Source organism: Carcharodon carcharias, chromosome 16, assembly GCF_017639515.1.
Source record: "Carcharodon carcharias isolate sCarCar2 chromosome 16, sCarCar2.pri, whole genome shotgun sequence".
NCBI lineage: Eukaryota > Metazoa > Chordata > Chondrichthyes > Lamniformes > Lamnidae > Carcharodon > Carcharodon carcharias.
In genome coordinates, this window is record NC_054482.1 from 64,785,138 (window position 1) to 64,801,195 (window position 16,058).

Here is a 16,058-nt window from a genome sequence, read left to right on the forward strand (position 1 = left end):
TTAGAGAGGGTGCAGAAAAGATTCACAAAAAGGGTTCCAGGAATGAGGAACTTCAGTTACATGGATAGATTGGAGAAGCTGAAGCTGTTCTCTTTGGAAAAGAGATTAAGAAGAATTAATTGAAGTGTTTAAAATCATGAAGGGTCTGGACAGTGTAGATAGGGAGAAACTGTTTCCATTGGCAGGAAAGATGAGAAACCAATTTAATGTGATTGTCAAAAGAAGCAATGGTGACATAAGGAAAAACTTCCTTATGCTGTGAGTGGTTAGGGTCTGGGATGTACTGCCTGAGAGTGCGGTGGAGGCATATTCAAGTGAGGCCTTCAAAAGAGAACTGGATAGTCATCTGAAGAAAAATAATTGCAGAGCTATCAGGAAATACCAGGGGAGCGGCAGTAGGTGATCTAGCCTTGCAGAGAGCCGGCACAGACACGGGCTGAATGGCCTCCTGTGTTGTCAACAACTATGATTCTATATCTTCCTTCCCTTAAAATGAAAAGAAATCAATGAATGTTTTCACATACTCTACAAAACAGAGACTTAACTGGTACCATGTGAACTCGTACAAAGTAGTTCCTACAACAGTACACTACCCATCCACAAAAGTGCGTGGAAAATAATACAACAGGTTCTGAAGTTCATGTTTTAAAGATTTCTATTCAACTTTCTTCCCTTTCTATCTTGCCTCAAGGTAATGATTAAACGGCACTGGGTGCCTTCCAGTACCTCACCCTCATGGCCAATATTCAAATATAAACCTTAACAGTTAATCTAAGCATGTGACTGCAAAAGGCTTCACAACCAAGCTCAATCCTGTCCCTACCTGATATCCACAAGTATACACTTCTGAGCAGGAAAGGTTACCACAAGCAAAACTCAAGTGATGTTCTCCATAACATGGGGCACTGCAGCAAAACTATAACTTCCCTCATCTGAGAACAGCTATCCTATCATGAAGCAGAGTATGAACCTGGAATTTTCATGGTTGATGAGCCTTAACTTTTCATTGGATAAAAGCGCTGATCCAACAGGGAGCTCCTCATTTCATCTCAACTGGTCTTGAATACAGATATTTTCACTCCTCTTGTGTAGTAATTAGAATATCTTTTCTGGTGTTATTGTATTTTATTAAACAGCTTAAAAAAGGGAGATTTCAGTTAAAGTTTGTTTAAAAAATAGTACATTATACGCTTTAAATATTAATAAATGGATCTCCATTTACCAAACATGTCAATTCACCTTTTCACAGATATTTTCTCTCTCTCTTGGTGATCAGACCAGCTGCCTTGTGGATGTTTTTTCCCTGTTAGGTAGTATCTATCAAATGGTTAAGGAACACACATAAGCAAAGAAGAATGAGTTACATTCTGAAGAAATACTTATCCAGGGTATGAGAGATTACAACTTGAAGACATACAAACTGCATTCAGAGACCATTATATTATCGGTTTCCATTAGCATTTGCATCATTTTTTAAAGTTCCATGAATTCTTCACAGATCCACCTTAATGAGAAAGAAGACATTGCTGATGGCTCAGCAAAATAGAAGGTAACCATACAGATCAGGACCATCCTAGGTTTAATTCCCAGTCTGTACTGAGGTAACTGATACCAACTAGAACTAGCTAGCAGTGAAAAATTAGTATTGATGCCCTTGGATTAGGGAGGAGAAAGTTAACTAGGGTGCTTAACCTAGACTGTTAACTAGCAAAGACTTTCATATCAGGAATAAACACTCGAGTGGAGTAATGCTGGACTAGTGTCCAGGGAACTAGTGCCCAAACTGCAAGCAAAGAGTCAACCTCTACAGAAAAAGGAGGAAGAAGAAAACTAAAAAGAATAAAGAGAAACAGAAAATAAGACTGCCAAATTGAGAAGATATAGTGAACAGTCAGGAAGTTTGTTCCAACCAACTGATATTCTGTGGACAAAAGCAAAATACTGCAGATGCTGGAAATCTGAAATAAAAACAGGAAATGCTGAAAATACATGGCATATCAGGCAGCATCTGTGGAGAGAGAAACAGAGTTAAAGTTTCAGGTCATTAACCTGAAAGGTCCAGATATTCTGGTCTCCAGACAGTCTGAGGCTGGAGGTACCCCTCCACTGCCCCATTCCCCAAGATGTGCTTCAGGACCCCATGGAAGTTCTGACACGCTGGCTCATGGGAATCGCCTGGGAAGTCTGAATTTACAACTGGCAATTCCTCACGACCCTCCACAAAAGTCTACAACTCTTGAGTTAAAGCCGGAGACTTCGGACAGTTTGAACTTACCTACCTGGATAGTTACGCAGGAAATGTTAGATGGAAAAATCGTAGTCTACCTCCTAGGTAACTATGCAACTGATCCCACCCCTCCTCCTCACTCCCCTCGACCCCCAACTACACCCCTTGGCTCCAGACTACACACCCAACCCCCCACTAACCCGACCTGACCCCCTGACCTCCCAACCAGCCTCCGACAGCTGACTCCACCACTGACCTCTGACTCTACTGCAACCTGAACTGACTAGCCCCCATTATCTGACTCCCCCTTGTTTCCCACAGATTCCCCCAACTCACCCCAACCTGACCTGACTAGGCCCCGACCTGACAACCCCTCACCCGACCTGACCCCTCCTCGACCTTACGGATCTGCCACCCTACCCAGTTACACACCTACACATTTACCCATTTACTCACTCATTCACTAACATACTGAAAAGCTGTTAAAGTGTCTCAAAGCTTTTCAGTGAGTCAGTGAATGCTTACCAGAATAAGGCAGCTAGTGCCATAAAAAGGGGACGTGGCTTGTCTTCCCCCGATATTCCAGCGCTACAAGGAAGCAGTTCGGTGGAAGACCGCATTGCATTTCTAAAGAAGCTGGGATCGGAAGACCGGGCCAAAAACGTGGAGCTCTGTCACGCTGCAGAAAAGTAGGAGAGGAGCAGCAATCCAACAGTGATTGCTGCTTCGTGGAAGATTTGGGCTATTAACTGTTTCTAAATATACTGTGGACTCTGTTCTAGAAATAAATTCCACTTGCCTCCAATTTCATTACCTTATTACTTCACAGCAGGGCCAATTAATGGAACAACTTGTAGGAGTAAATCCTGTGAAGACTTTAGGAGCTTGAAAGAGATAATGCAGGAAGAGAATATGGCATTACTCTTGCTCACAAAAATAATTTAGTATAAGCTGATGATTTGGCTGCAGAGGATAAGAGGCTATTTTTTTCATGATCAAGTCCAGGTCTTCTAAGGCATGATTGGGTCAATATTGCAGCATCTGCGCTCAAGCTTTTGACTCTCAGACTGAAGCCTTGTACAGGGAAACAACTTGAGTGAGAGACTGTGATGGTGTTTGAAGCAGTGGCAGTTATTGAGAAGATCAACAGAGATAGCAGCACCTTGGTAGATGGAGGGCTAAAGGAGAGGGAATTGAGAACTGGAAAGGGTTAAGCAGTTAGGTTTTCCCAACAGAACAGGGCAGTAGGGCAGAGCAAAAGTAGGATTTTGGATAGCAAAGAGAAGTAGAAGTGCTCAGAAGTAACAAGTTCAACAGTGTAGACCTCAGAGGTACCAAGATCACATCTAATAGTGAAGTCAGGGGAGTGGCAATGAAAATGCAGAGTTGACATGCAGGATGAAATTAAGTGAGGACAGAAGAGGGAGAGGGAATTTAGATGGTGGTTGAAATTACTTAGGTTCAGGAGTCACTCGGTATAAAGGCATAGAGAAAGGCAAAGTTTCAAACTGGAGAGACAGCACGGCTCTGTTGCACTGAGGGAGAAAGATTATCTGCAAACATAATTACATCTCACTCCAGTGGTAATGAACCTATACAATAATGCCACCAATGAAAAGGATACTCTTCCTCTTGTAACATCTTCTCAATAGCTGCTCTATTCTCTTCACTGAGAGAGCTATCCAAAGTCCAGGACTGTGAAAATAAAGAATGTTGAAAACACAAAAAACTCAGAATATTTATCCTTTGATCAACACCAAATGAGCTCATCATTTATTTCATTGTTTTTTCTGAGAGCTTGATGTGCGGAAATATGTGTCTGCATTTCCCTACATTACAACAGTAACTATACTGTAAAACTACTTCACTAGCATTTTGGGATGTCCTGAGATCATAAAATGCACCAATATAAGTGTGAGTTGTTCCTGATGTTTTTCACATTTCAGAATCTATTCACCACCTTCTCAGGGCTTAAAGGTTAAATTATGAGGACAGCTTGCATAAATTGGGCTTGTGTTCCCCTAAAATTAGACGGTAATGAGGGCTGATGAAGTTGAAATATTTAAAATTATGACAGGATTCTAGAGTGCAGATGGAAACTATTCCCTCTTTGGGGTGGGATGAGGGGAAATCCAGAATAAGGGGGCATAATCTCAAAACTGGAGCTAGGCTGTTTAGGATCGAAATTAGAAAACAAATAGGCTAGTGCAAATCTGGAATTCCGTTGCTTGTAAGCAAGTGTGAATGCTGTGGGTCAGCTGAAATTTTCAATGGGTCCACAGATCTTCACAAGGTAAGAGTATCAGGAATACAGATTAAATGCAGGTAAATGGATTTAAGGTATAAAGCAGCTTTATTTAAATGAATGACAGAACAGGCTTAAGAAGGTAAAGGTTCTATTCTGCTACTGCAATGTTCCACAAAAAGAAATTGGACAAAAAGGGTCACTTTTAATGTTGGGTTTTTAAAAGCATAGTGTATTTAGATAAGTTAACAAAAGGTCTTTGAAATAGACAAAAGCGCTAGAGTTGCTGTAATTTTCCCATGGACTGTAAACAATAAGTGATTTGTTAGATAATAAAAACAGAAGATGCTGGAAAAACTCAGCAGGTCTGACAGCAGCTGTGGACAGAGAAACAGAGTTAGTGTTTCGAGTCTGTATGATTCTTCTTCAGAGCAAAGTCATTTGTTAGACTGCCTCGGTATTCAATTAACACCTCACACCCATTGTGCCAGAAAGTCTTTGATCAGTAAGAGATCGTACAGTCAAGCAGAGGCTTTCTGAAACAGGAAAGCCTTCAAAGACAGCCAGGGAAATTTGTGAGCATCTTCACTGAGTCAAAAAGATTATAGATGCTGTAAAATAGGTAGAGGCCATCTTGTTTAAATTAAGACCACCTAGTAATGTGGAGTAATGTGGTATGTTGTTAATTTTGCATTCTTACCTGGGGATAAATTGCGTGGATTGAATTAACTAAGTCCAATAATATCAAAAACTATAATATCAAGAACTAGTTCTGTTGAAGGGTCATGAGGACTCGAAACGTCAACTCTTTTCTTCTCCGCCGATGCTGCCAGACCTGCTGAGTTTTTCCAGGTAATTCTGTTTTTGTTTTGGATTTCCAGCATCCGCAGTTTTTTGGTTTTATCCAATATCAACTGGCCTTGCCTCATCAAGCATTTACTTGCTTTGTCTTTTGAGCATTTTTTTTATTCGTATGGCCGAGGAAGCAGTTATATTTTGATGTCAAGGTTAACAATCTACTCAATGGCTTCAGCTGACAGAATGCGAATGGTTGTGATGCCACCAGAGATGGTTCACTCAAGATAACTGTTTAATAAATGGGTGGTGGGTCTGACTTGGATGGCCACGATCACAATTTGAGCTGCTCTTGTGGAGCAAGTGGCCACATCTTCCCTGGCCTGTCCATATTTTCCTTGGAACATAAGAAATAGCAGGAATAGGCCATTCAGCCCCTCAAGCCTGCCCCGCCATTCAATAAGATCATGGCTGATCTGCCCTAGGCCTCAACTCCTCTTTAGTGCCAGCTCCTCACAGCCCTCAACTACATGATATTTCAAAAATCTACCCACAAAAATAAGAGATTTTAGCCTTCTTTCAAGAGCAACTGGTGCCATTGAACCTGAAAGGTGACCCAAATGCGTAACAATAAACTAGGTGTATGAGCTTAGTTGCAGAATTTGATCATTTGGTTTGGCGAATATTGCACTGCGACCCATTGTTGAAAAACTGATGCTTCACAGGAAATTACATTTTTATATTTAATAAATTCAACAAATTTAAAATTACCCACCACAATGCTGAGTTTTAGGACTTACCAAAAAACCATTGTTACTCCTCCAGGAAGAATCCAGATAATGGTCCTGCAGGAAACCAGGAACTGTGGCGCAATCCTCTCTTAAAACAAAAATGAATAATTTTTTGATTGATTCAGAACCACAAACAGTAAAATCAATCCTACAATCAAAGAATTAACGCCCTACCTTTGCTGGAGCAAGGTATTTAACTGGGTGGGTGGGGGGGTGGGGGGTTGCAGAATTCTGGTCAGAAGTCCAGGTTTCTTTAAATACCGTTGTCCTGTCCAAGAGACAGGAAGAAAAATATATCGATGTCAACCTGGATACTTTATAAAATTATCTTATTTTTAAATTGGACAAAGGCTTTACCCTAACATGTCTGACTAGCCATGACTCATACCAGAGAAATTTGTAATCTTCAGAAAACAAGCAGGGGCCTTGTTATATCTGAAGAGATGCTAATGTCCCCTGGGACTGCAGAAAATCGAATTCCAAAGAAATGCACAAACACTCGTTACATTTCTAAGGCAGAGGTCTGGCCCTAAAGACAGTATGTGTGCAAGGATAAAAGGGACCATGAGTCCTCTAGTAAACCTCTCAAGATTCCAGACCTGGAAAGATACATCCTTTGTCCAAAACCCAGGAGCAGTGAGAGGAATGACACATGATGTCACAAGACCTTCCCAAGTTGCTAGAACCTGCAATATTGCCACATGGAGCTGAACCCAGGCAATCTACCATTTTACCAACTTACATGGTAACAGCAGAAAAAGATCTGCCCAGGTAAATTGCCTGGCCCTAATAGACACTGTGAACTCCTGGAACACTGGAGCTCCTGTATCTGGACCTATAAGATTAATCCATTTCAACTTTCCCTCTTCCATCAGGGAAGTCCTCATTTCTGGAAAGACAAATCACCCTACAACAGTTTCAGCCTGCTAATCTCTGAAGGAATACCCCACTGGGCTTTTGATCTTGGACTCTGGACTAACATGAAGCCATAACTCTTATTTTTATCATGGTCTTGCCCTGTACCTCTTTCTTTCCCTTATCATCTTTTATCGTACAAGTGCAAAAAGGGGCAGACATTGCAAAACCCCTTCCTGTGTTTTATGTGTGTGTGTAAAATAAACAGATCTCTTATTTTGCCTCATCTCGAGTTTGCTGTGGGGTTATTAATAGAGGATTAGATCACTCCAAACTGAACTTACAAAGGGGGAAATCAGAAAAAAGCATAATACTGCAGATGCTGGAAATCTGAAACAAAAACAAAAATCACTAGAAAAACTCAGCAGGTCTGACAGCATCTGTGGAGAGAAAGACAGAGTTAACGGTTTGAGTCCTTAGGACTCTTCTTCAAAATTAAAGAGAAGTAAAAATGTGGTGAAATATATATTGTTTAAGGGGGGGTGGGGCCAGGTGAAGCTGAATAGAAGGCTAGTGATAGGTGGAGGCAAAGGGGAAATTGCAAAAGACGTCACAAAAAAAAAGTCGAAGGGGTGCTGGCAGTGGTGATACTGGCCAAAGGAGGTGCTAATGGTGACAGTAAGAGTGGGAAGCAGGATGAGCAAGTGACAGATGGCCCTAGTGGGGCAGGGTGGGGGGGGAGGGGACAGTGTGGGAGAAAAGATGAAAATAGGTTAAAAGGTGGCGATAAAAAAATGAATGGAAATAAATTTAGAAAATAATAATAATAGGAATAGGTGGGAATAAAAATATATACATAAAAATTAAAAAATAAATATTTGAAAAAAGGGGATCAAAAAGATGTGAGGATGGAGGAGAGAGGTCATGATCCGAAGTTGTTGAATTCAATGTTAAGTCTGGGAGGCTGTAAAGTGCCTAATCGGAAGATGAGGTGCTGTTCCTCCAGTTTGCGTTGAGCTTCACTGGAACATTGCAGCAGGGCAAGGACAGACATGCGGGCATGAGAGCAGGGTGGTGTGTTAATATGGCAAGCGACGGGAGGGTCTGGGTCATGCTTGCGGACAGAACGAAGATGTTTCACAAAGTGGTCACCCAGTCTGCGTTTTGTCTCTCCAATGTAAAGGAAACCGCATTGGGAGCAGCGAATGCAGTGGACCAAATTGAGGGAAGTGCAAGTGAAGCGCTACTTCACTTGAAAGGAGTGTTTGGGCCCTTGGAAGGCAAGGACAGGGGAAGTAAAGGGGCAGGTATTGCACCTTCTGCGAATGCATGGGAAGGTGCCGTGGGGTGTGTTGGGGGTGATGGAGGAGTGGACCAGCGGACCCAGAGGAAACAGTCCCTATGGAATGCCGATGGGGGGGGGGTGAAGGGAAGATGTGTTTGGTGGTGGCATCATGCTGGAGTTGGCGGAAGTGGCAGAGGATGATCCTTTAAATGCGGAGGCTGGTGGGGTGAAAAGTGAGGACAAGGGGGACCCTATCATGGTTCTGGGAGGGAGAGGAAGGTGTGAGGGCAGAGGCATGGGAGATGGGTCGGACACAGTCAAGCTCCAGTCAACCACCATGGGTGGGAAGCCTTGGTTAAGGAAGAAGGAAGGCTTGTCAGAAGCACTGTTTTGGAAAGTGGCATCGTCTGAACAGATGCGACAGAGGCGAAGGAACTGAGAGAATGGGATGGGGTCCTTACAGGAAGCAGGGTGTGAGGAGTCGTAGTCAAGGTAGTTGTAGGAGTCGGTGAATTGTAAGGAACATTGGTGGACAGTCTATCACCAGAAATTGGGACAGAGGTGTCAAGGAAAGGAAGGGAAGTGTCAGATATGGACCACGTGAAAGTGATGAGGGGGTGGAAATTGGAAGCAAAATTGATCATTTTTTCCAGATCCAGACGAGAGCATGAAGCGGCACCGAAACAGTCATCAATGTACAGGAGAAAGAGTTATGGGAGGGGACCTGAGTAGGACTGGAACAAAGAATATTCCACATATCCCATAAAGAGACAGACATAACTGGGGCCCATGCAGGTGCCCATAGCCACACCTTTTATTTGGAGAAAGTAACACGAGTTTAAGGAGAAATTGTTCAGTGAGAGAAAAAGTTCAGCCCGACCGAGGAGGGTGGTGGCGCGTGGGGATTGTTCGGGCTTCTGTTCAAGGAAGAAGCGGAGAGCCCTCAGGCCATCCTGGTGAGGGATCGGACATCCATGGTGAAGAGGAGGCGGCTGAGGCCAGGGAACTGGAAATTGTTGATATGATGTAGGGCATCAGAGGAATTGCGGATGTAGGTGGGAAGAGACTGGACAAGGGGAGAGAGAGAATGGAGTCAAGATAGGAAGAAATGAGTTCCGTGGGGCACGAACAGGCTGACAAGATCAGTCTACTGGGACAGTCCTGTTTGTGGATTTTGGAGAGGAGGTAGAAGCGGGCTGTCTGAAGTTGGGAGATCACCAGAGAAGATGAGGTCAGTGACAGTTCTGGAAACAATGGCTTGATGTTCGGCGGTGGGTTCATGGTCCAGGAAAAGGTAGGAGGAAGTGTCTGCGAGTTGACGCTCAGCCAACCCTCCAGAGGTCAGTGCGCCAGACAACAACAGCACCACCCTTGTCAGCTGGTTTGATAAAATCAGAGTTGGACCTGAGAAAAAGGAGCAAGTTCAGAAGGAGACAGGTTAGGGTGGGTGAGAGGAGCAGAGAAATAGACAGGGCCGATGTCATGCCGACAGTTCTCAATGAAAAGATCAAGAGCAGGTTAGAGGCCAGAGGGAGGGGTCAAGGTGGAAAGAGAATACTGGAGGCGGGTGAAAAGATCTATTGAACGGGGAGAGGACTCCTGCCCAAAGAAGTGAGCACGGAAACGAAGGTGGCGGAAGAAGAGTTCTGCACTGTGCTGAGCCCAGAATTCATTGCGGGGAGGGCATAAAGGTATGAAACTGAGTTCTTTGCTGAGTACTGAATGTTCAGCACCAGAGAGGGGAAGGTCAGGGGGTATGGGTGAATACATGGCCGGGGTCAGGATTAGAAGACAGGATGGAGTCAGAGGGGCGGGTAGGGGTGGAGGGTCCTGGATGGGCATTGGCAGAAATGAGTTGCTGCAGCTTGCGGGAAATCAGAAACACCTTTCTGTTTATGGATGGTAGTGAGAGGAGACATCAGGGCTGTTTAAATTAATCCCCCTCCTGTCCATAACACTGTGGAGCTGGTTATACACCATATCCAACGTGTATGGTTGGTTATTTTGAACAGGATCCTTGCCTAGAAGCCAGCCTGATTGTCAGGCTTGGCTCCCTGGTGGGTAAGGAATGCTGAAGGAAGAGTTTGCAGCCAAGGAGGAGGTCGCTATCCTGCTGCTGGAGTAGGGGTTGCAAGGAGGGTGGGTAAGGCATGGCTTGTAAGGTTGGTGGTTATTGTGAGGCGGCAAAGACATGTTGGGGGCAGAGATTTACTTTTCGAACATCTGAAATACGAGCAGAAGTAGGTTTTGGACCTTCGAGCCTGTTCCGCCATTCAATAAGATCATGGCTGATCTGTTTGTGTTTCAATTTCCACATTCCCATCTACCCCGATAACCTTTGATTCCCTTGCCTAACAAGAATCTATCTACCGCTGCCTTAAAAATTTTCTAAGGCAGAATGTTCCAAAGTTGCACAGTCCTGTGAGAGAAAAAAATTCTCTGTCCTATAAGGGCGACCCCTAATTTGAAAAGTGCCCCCTCGTTCAGGACTTATCCACAAGAGGAAACATCCTTTCCATATCCACCTTGTCAAGACCATTCAGGATATTATATACTTCAATCAAGTACCCTCACTCTTCTGATCTCCAGTGGAAACAAGCCCAGCCTGTCCCACTTTTCCTCATAAGAAAACCCACTCATTCCAGGTATCAATCTAGAAAAGCTCCACTGAACCATCTTCAATGCATTTACATCCTTCCTAAATAAGGAGATAAAAAATGCACACAGTATTCGACATGTAGTCTCACCAATGCCCTGTATAACTGATGCAGAACACCCTTACTTTTATGTTCCATTCCTCTCATAATAAAGGAGAGCACTCCGTTAGTCTTCTTGATTACAGGCTGTGCCTGCATACTAATTTTCGTGACTCATGCACAAGAACACCTAGATCCCTCTGCACCTCGGAATTTTGCAGCCGTTTTCCATTTAAGTAATACACTGCTTTTTTATTCTTCCTGCCAAAGTGAACTTCACATATTATACTCCATCTGCCAGATTCCTGCCCACTCACTCAAATTATCTATATCCATCTGCAAACTTATGTCTTTTTCACAACATACTTTCCTACCTATCTTTATCTCATCTGTAAATTTAGCTACCATGCCTTCGTTCCCCTCATCCAAGTCATTGCTATAAATTATAAAATTTGAGACCCCAGCACAGACCCCTGCAGGACTCCACTAATCACATCTTGCAAATCAGATAATGACCATTTGTGCATACGCTTTTTTCTGCCAGCCAATATTCTATCCATTCTAATGTGTTACCCGCTATGAGCTTTTATTTTCCACAATAACCTTTGATGTGGCACGTTATCAAATGCCTTCTGGAAATCCAAGTACAGCTCCCCCTCTAACCATACAGACATGTTACTCCTTCAAAAGAACTCTAATAAATTAGTTAAACATGATTTGCCTTTCACAAAACAATGCTGACTTTTCCCAATTACCTTGAGTTTTTCTAAATGCCCATCTATAACCTCTTTAGTGATAAACACCAACATTTTCCCCACGACAGACATCAAGCTAACTTCCTGTTTTCTACTTCCCTTCCTTCTTGAATGGAGGGGTTATATTTGCTACTTTCCAGTTTGATGGGGCCTTTCCAGAATCTAGGGAATTTTGGAAAATTAACACCAACGCATCTACTACCTCATTAGCCACCTCTTTTAAGACCCTAGGATGAAGCCTACCTGGACCCAGAGACTTGTCAGCTTGCAGTTCCATCAGTTTGCTCAGTACTGCTTCCCTAGTGAATGTAATTTCACCAAGCTCCTCTCTCCCCTCCACCTCCTGATTTACAGCTACTACTGGAATGTTTCTTATATCCTCTTTGGGGTGCCCGGTGATTGTGAGAGGGTCTGGTTGTGGGAGAAGGGGTGGTGATCGCTGAGAGGGATGAAGTTTAGCTTGGCGAGCCAGGAGGAAGCACTCTTGCTCCTCCTGGCCCACAAACAATGCTAGGAAAGCATTTCTCTCTTCCACACAGCAGTCTTCTCCTCTGGCCAGTGTTACAATTGGAAGAGAGGTAAATTGTGAGACATGCAGCCTCATTAAAATATTAAAATGGAACCAACCTGCCCCCCCCAGGAGCCCACATGTGCCCATTCCATTGCACCCCTCCATTAAAACTGGAAGTGGCCACATTCAAGTTTGAAATTTTAAACATTATTATGCTGCCCACCCAACCCAAACCCACTTATTTTAGTGGGGGGTTTGGTTGCGGGGGGGGGGGGGGGGGGGGGGGGGGGGGGGGGGGGGGGGGGGGGGGGGGGGGGGGGGCGTTAAAATTTCCCTCATAATTATTATACAGTTAACTACCACAGCTTGTGGGAGCCATACTACACATCTTCCAAATTTGACATGCTAACTTTCAAATCAGCAGTTCCACATTATTTCACAAGCAAGCAGAGATAGTTAAACAAAGGATTTCAAGCAGGGGTTCCCAGATCTGCAAGAGGATCTAAGGGAGAAACTAATGCTGGTTGACTTTGCAGGCATGCCAATTCTATTATTGTGCTTTGATAATAAAACACTTTGTTTTCCTTTGGGAAACTGGTACTTTTGATTGGCTGTTCAGTTATAGGGTCCCTAGTATCATGTCAGTTTTTTCAGGGTGATCCATGAAATTATGCCAAAAATTTACAGGGTAGTATACAATTTCCAATAAAACTTGATAACCACTAACCTAAATCTTCAACATGACTTAGGCCACTTAAATTTGACCATATATCAATATAATTGGTAATTAAAATTTTCTATAAATAAAAATGCCACTTCACTTTTCCTTGAGATTGCATCCCAAATTATGTGCTTACAGGTTGCAAAATCAGTTACATCCTACTTGTGATCATCACTGTTTACCAGCTGAAGGCACAGTCGCCAATGGTGAAGTGAATTAAATTGGAGATGCTCAAAGGCCAGGATTGGAGGAGCCTAGGTATTCTGAATTTTGTAGGGCTGAAGATGATTAAAAAGCTACGGGTAGGCAAGGTTGAAGACAAGGGGGTGTGAATTTCAGAATCCAGATGTAGCGTAACTGGGAACCAATGTAGGTCAGCAAGCCTACACAGGGATGATGAGTAACATCCCCTCTAATTATTTTTTAGTACACAGCCAATTAATTTAAGAGCACAGTGCCTTTACATCTTTTTGTGCAGCCACGAACATGTGATAAATTAAAGCAGGAGACTTGAGAATAGCTTGTGTGGTCATTTACGAGTTGCTGTGCACTACACTTTAGTTTTTAATGCCTTTACATCCTCCCTAGAATGACGATTGAAGTGGATGGTGTCACACTAGAACAAGTAGATATGTTTGTCTACTTAGGACATATAATAACAGAAGATGGCAGATGTGATGCAGAAATTAGAAGGATGGAGATAGCTAGAATTAATTTTGTGAAGATGAAGGATGTGTTAACAACAAGAATGCTCAAGCTTGTAACAAGGAAAAAACCTCATAAGGTGCTACGTTCTATCAACTTTCATGTACGCCTCAGAAACCTGGACAACAAGTAAAGATCTGTGGAAGAAAACAAAGGCCTTTGAAATGCGGATGCTAAGACGCATGCTTACAATTCCATATACAGACCACACTCCAAAGAAGAGGTGCTTGAAACTGCAAGAACAAAATCTCTAAAAAGTGACATCCAGAAAAGAAATCTTAATATTTCAGCCATTTGATCAGAGATGAAAAGCTACGGAGATCCCTTCTGGAGGGCAAAATGGAGAGCAGCAGAAAGAGGAGTTGGCCTAGTAGTTGGACGGATGTCACAGAATGGTTGCGGATAAGCTACAGTGGATGTTAGAGGATGGCGCAAGACAGACGAACGTGACATATGACAGCAGATCTCCTGGTAGGAGTAGCAGCAAGCAACAGAAGGCATTAGATGGTGCAGAAAAGATGTATAAGAACGGTTCCAGCGATGCAGAACTTCGGTTATGTAGTTAGGCTGTAAAAGTTGAGACTGTTTTCCTTGGAGGAGAGAACATTGAGAGGAGGTCTGATAAAGGTATTAAAAATCATGAGAATTCTGGACAGAGCAGATAAAGAGAGACTGTGCCTATTGATAGAAGGATCAAGAACCAGAGGGCGCAGGTTGAAGGTAGAAGAAGCAACATTAGGAAAAAAATTTCATGCACCGAGTGGTCCAGATCTGGAATGCACTGCTGGAGTTTGTGATGGAGGCAGGGTCAATTAAAGCTTTCAAAAGGGAATTGGATCATTATCTGAAAAGGAAAAAAATGCAGGGCTACAGGGAATAGGCATGTGAGTGACACTAGATGAATTCTTCTTTCAGAGGGCTAGCACTAACACAATGGACCAAATGGCCTCCTTGTGTTGTAACCATTCTATAATTCTCGTATTATTTATTTTGCTTTAACCTTACAGGCCCGTACTTGCTTTCTGGCCTTTATCCTTGAATGAGCGACAGCACTTTCGCCTCAAAGTCCGAAGGGTTCAAGCAAGGTCCGAACATATAAACAATCAGTTCAGTCTTGCACAGTCGGATGAACTGCGGCACTGTAAACCGTCTCAAGTGGATATAAACGATCCCATGACACTCTTTAAAGAACATCAGTGGAGTTCTCCCGGTACCCTGGCCAATATCAACCCCGCAGCCACCACTAAAACCTGAAGATCTCGACAATGAGTGATATTTTTTGTAGGAACCCGCAGTGCAAGTTGGCTGCCGCGTTTCCTATACAAAGCCTGTCCTCAAATATACACACTTCATTCATTGGCTTTGGGAAAAATCCACTTCCGGTCGGTTTGACTATTGAAAATATTAATTACACATTCGTTCATTTTAATCAAGTTGCGAGGTGTGTCGCTTAATTCTCAAAGGAAAAAGCAGCAGCATATCAGTGATCCCCCACCGTAGACACTCCAAATGTCAGGTCATTTGCTTTGTAAAACAAGTGAGAAATAAACAAACACAGGCGGATCCCTCCCCCAGGCCGGTTATTGCGCTGAGAAACTGGCCTCTCCCCTCTCCGGAACCAACAGACACGGGAGCAGCGCTTCACCCTTTCCCCCACCCCCACCCAAGGCCCTCCTCTTACCCCAGGCTCAGATCTGCTCCATCTCCTTCAATATCCACATCCACCTCCTCCGCCATATTGTACCAGCAACATCATTTCCGACATCAACACAGGACTTCCGCTCGTTCGTCTACAGCCCCCTCGAGTTCGAAGCCTGATTTACACACCTGCACATTGACAGCGCGCGCGCACACATACCTGGGGTTTACATTGACTTGGAGGATTTTTTTTAAATTGGGAGTTTTACCCCACAATCCATTCAAAAATCCCAACATACTGTATTGTTTAACTTACTTTGTTTGTACCTGTAACAAAGTGTACGACTCTGGATTAAATCTGAAATTTTTTAGTAAATTAGCATTTACTGCACTACCTAAAAGACCAGATGCAACAGAATGCGAACTTCATAAAACGATCAGCCTCATGAGAAACACAAATCCAAATAAACCTAAAAATCATGATGAGAAGCAGAATTAGATCGGAAATCCTTCCTTTATAGTATATAAAGGAAAAGGAACAAGAAGTACAACATGTGCTAAGACCTATAATGAGAGTACAAAAAGATATATGCCTGTTTTATAGATTATACCAAGGCATTTGAGAGAGTGAGGCAGGAACAGATGTTTGAAATGTTACAAAAATCTTTCCCTTCAATGTCGAAGTTAAGACTTCAAAACTTAGACTGGGACCAAACAGTAGTCAGAATGGGCAATGAATAAAGTGAATGGATAGCTACAAAAAGAGGTTGTCTTCTGTCACCAGGTCTTTTCAATCTTTGGAGTAAAGTGATTAAAAGACAACTATCAAGGTTA

At 43.1% G+C, this 16,058-nt stretch overlaps 1 protein-coding gene across 4 annotated transcripts in view; it reads right to left on the minus strand.

Annotated features, from left to right (window-relative positions):
* The window catches only part of mysm1 (Myb-like, SWIRM and MPN domains 1), a 110,450-nt gene extending 95,094 nt beyond the window's left edge, over positions 1-15,356 (minus strand). For all 4 annotated transcript variants that reach the window (XR_005945522.1, XM_041208509.1, XM_041208508.1 and 1 more), the window contains exons 1-4: positions 15,268-15,356; positions 6,068-6,146; positions 3,852-3,922; positions 1,240-1,317 (exon numbers count right to left, since the gene is read on the minus strand). Coding sequence is in view for 3 of the 4 variants with exons in the window: in XM_041208509.1 (XP_041064443.1) it covers positions 1,240-1,317; positions 3,852-3,922; positions 6,068-6,146; positions 15,268-15,323 (284 nt within the window). In the remaining variant the exon portion in view is untranslated. The remainder of the gene's footprint in view (positions 1-1,239; positions 1,318-3,851; positions 3,923-6,067; positions 6,147-15,267) is intronic.
* Between the last annotated feature and the right edge of the window lie 702 nt (positions 15,357-16,058).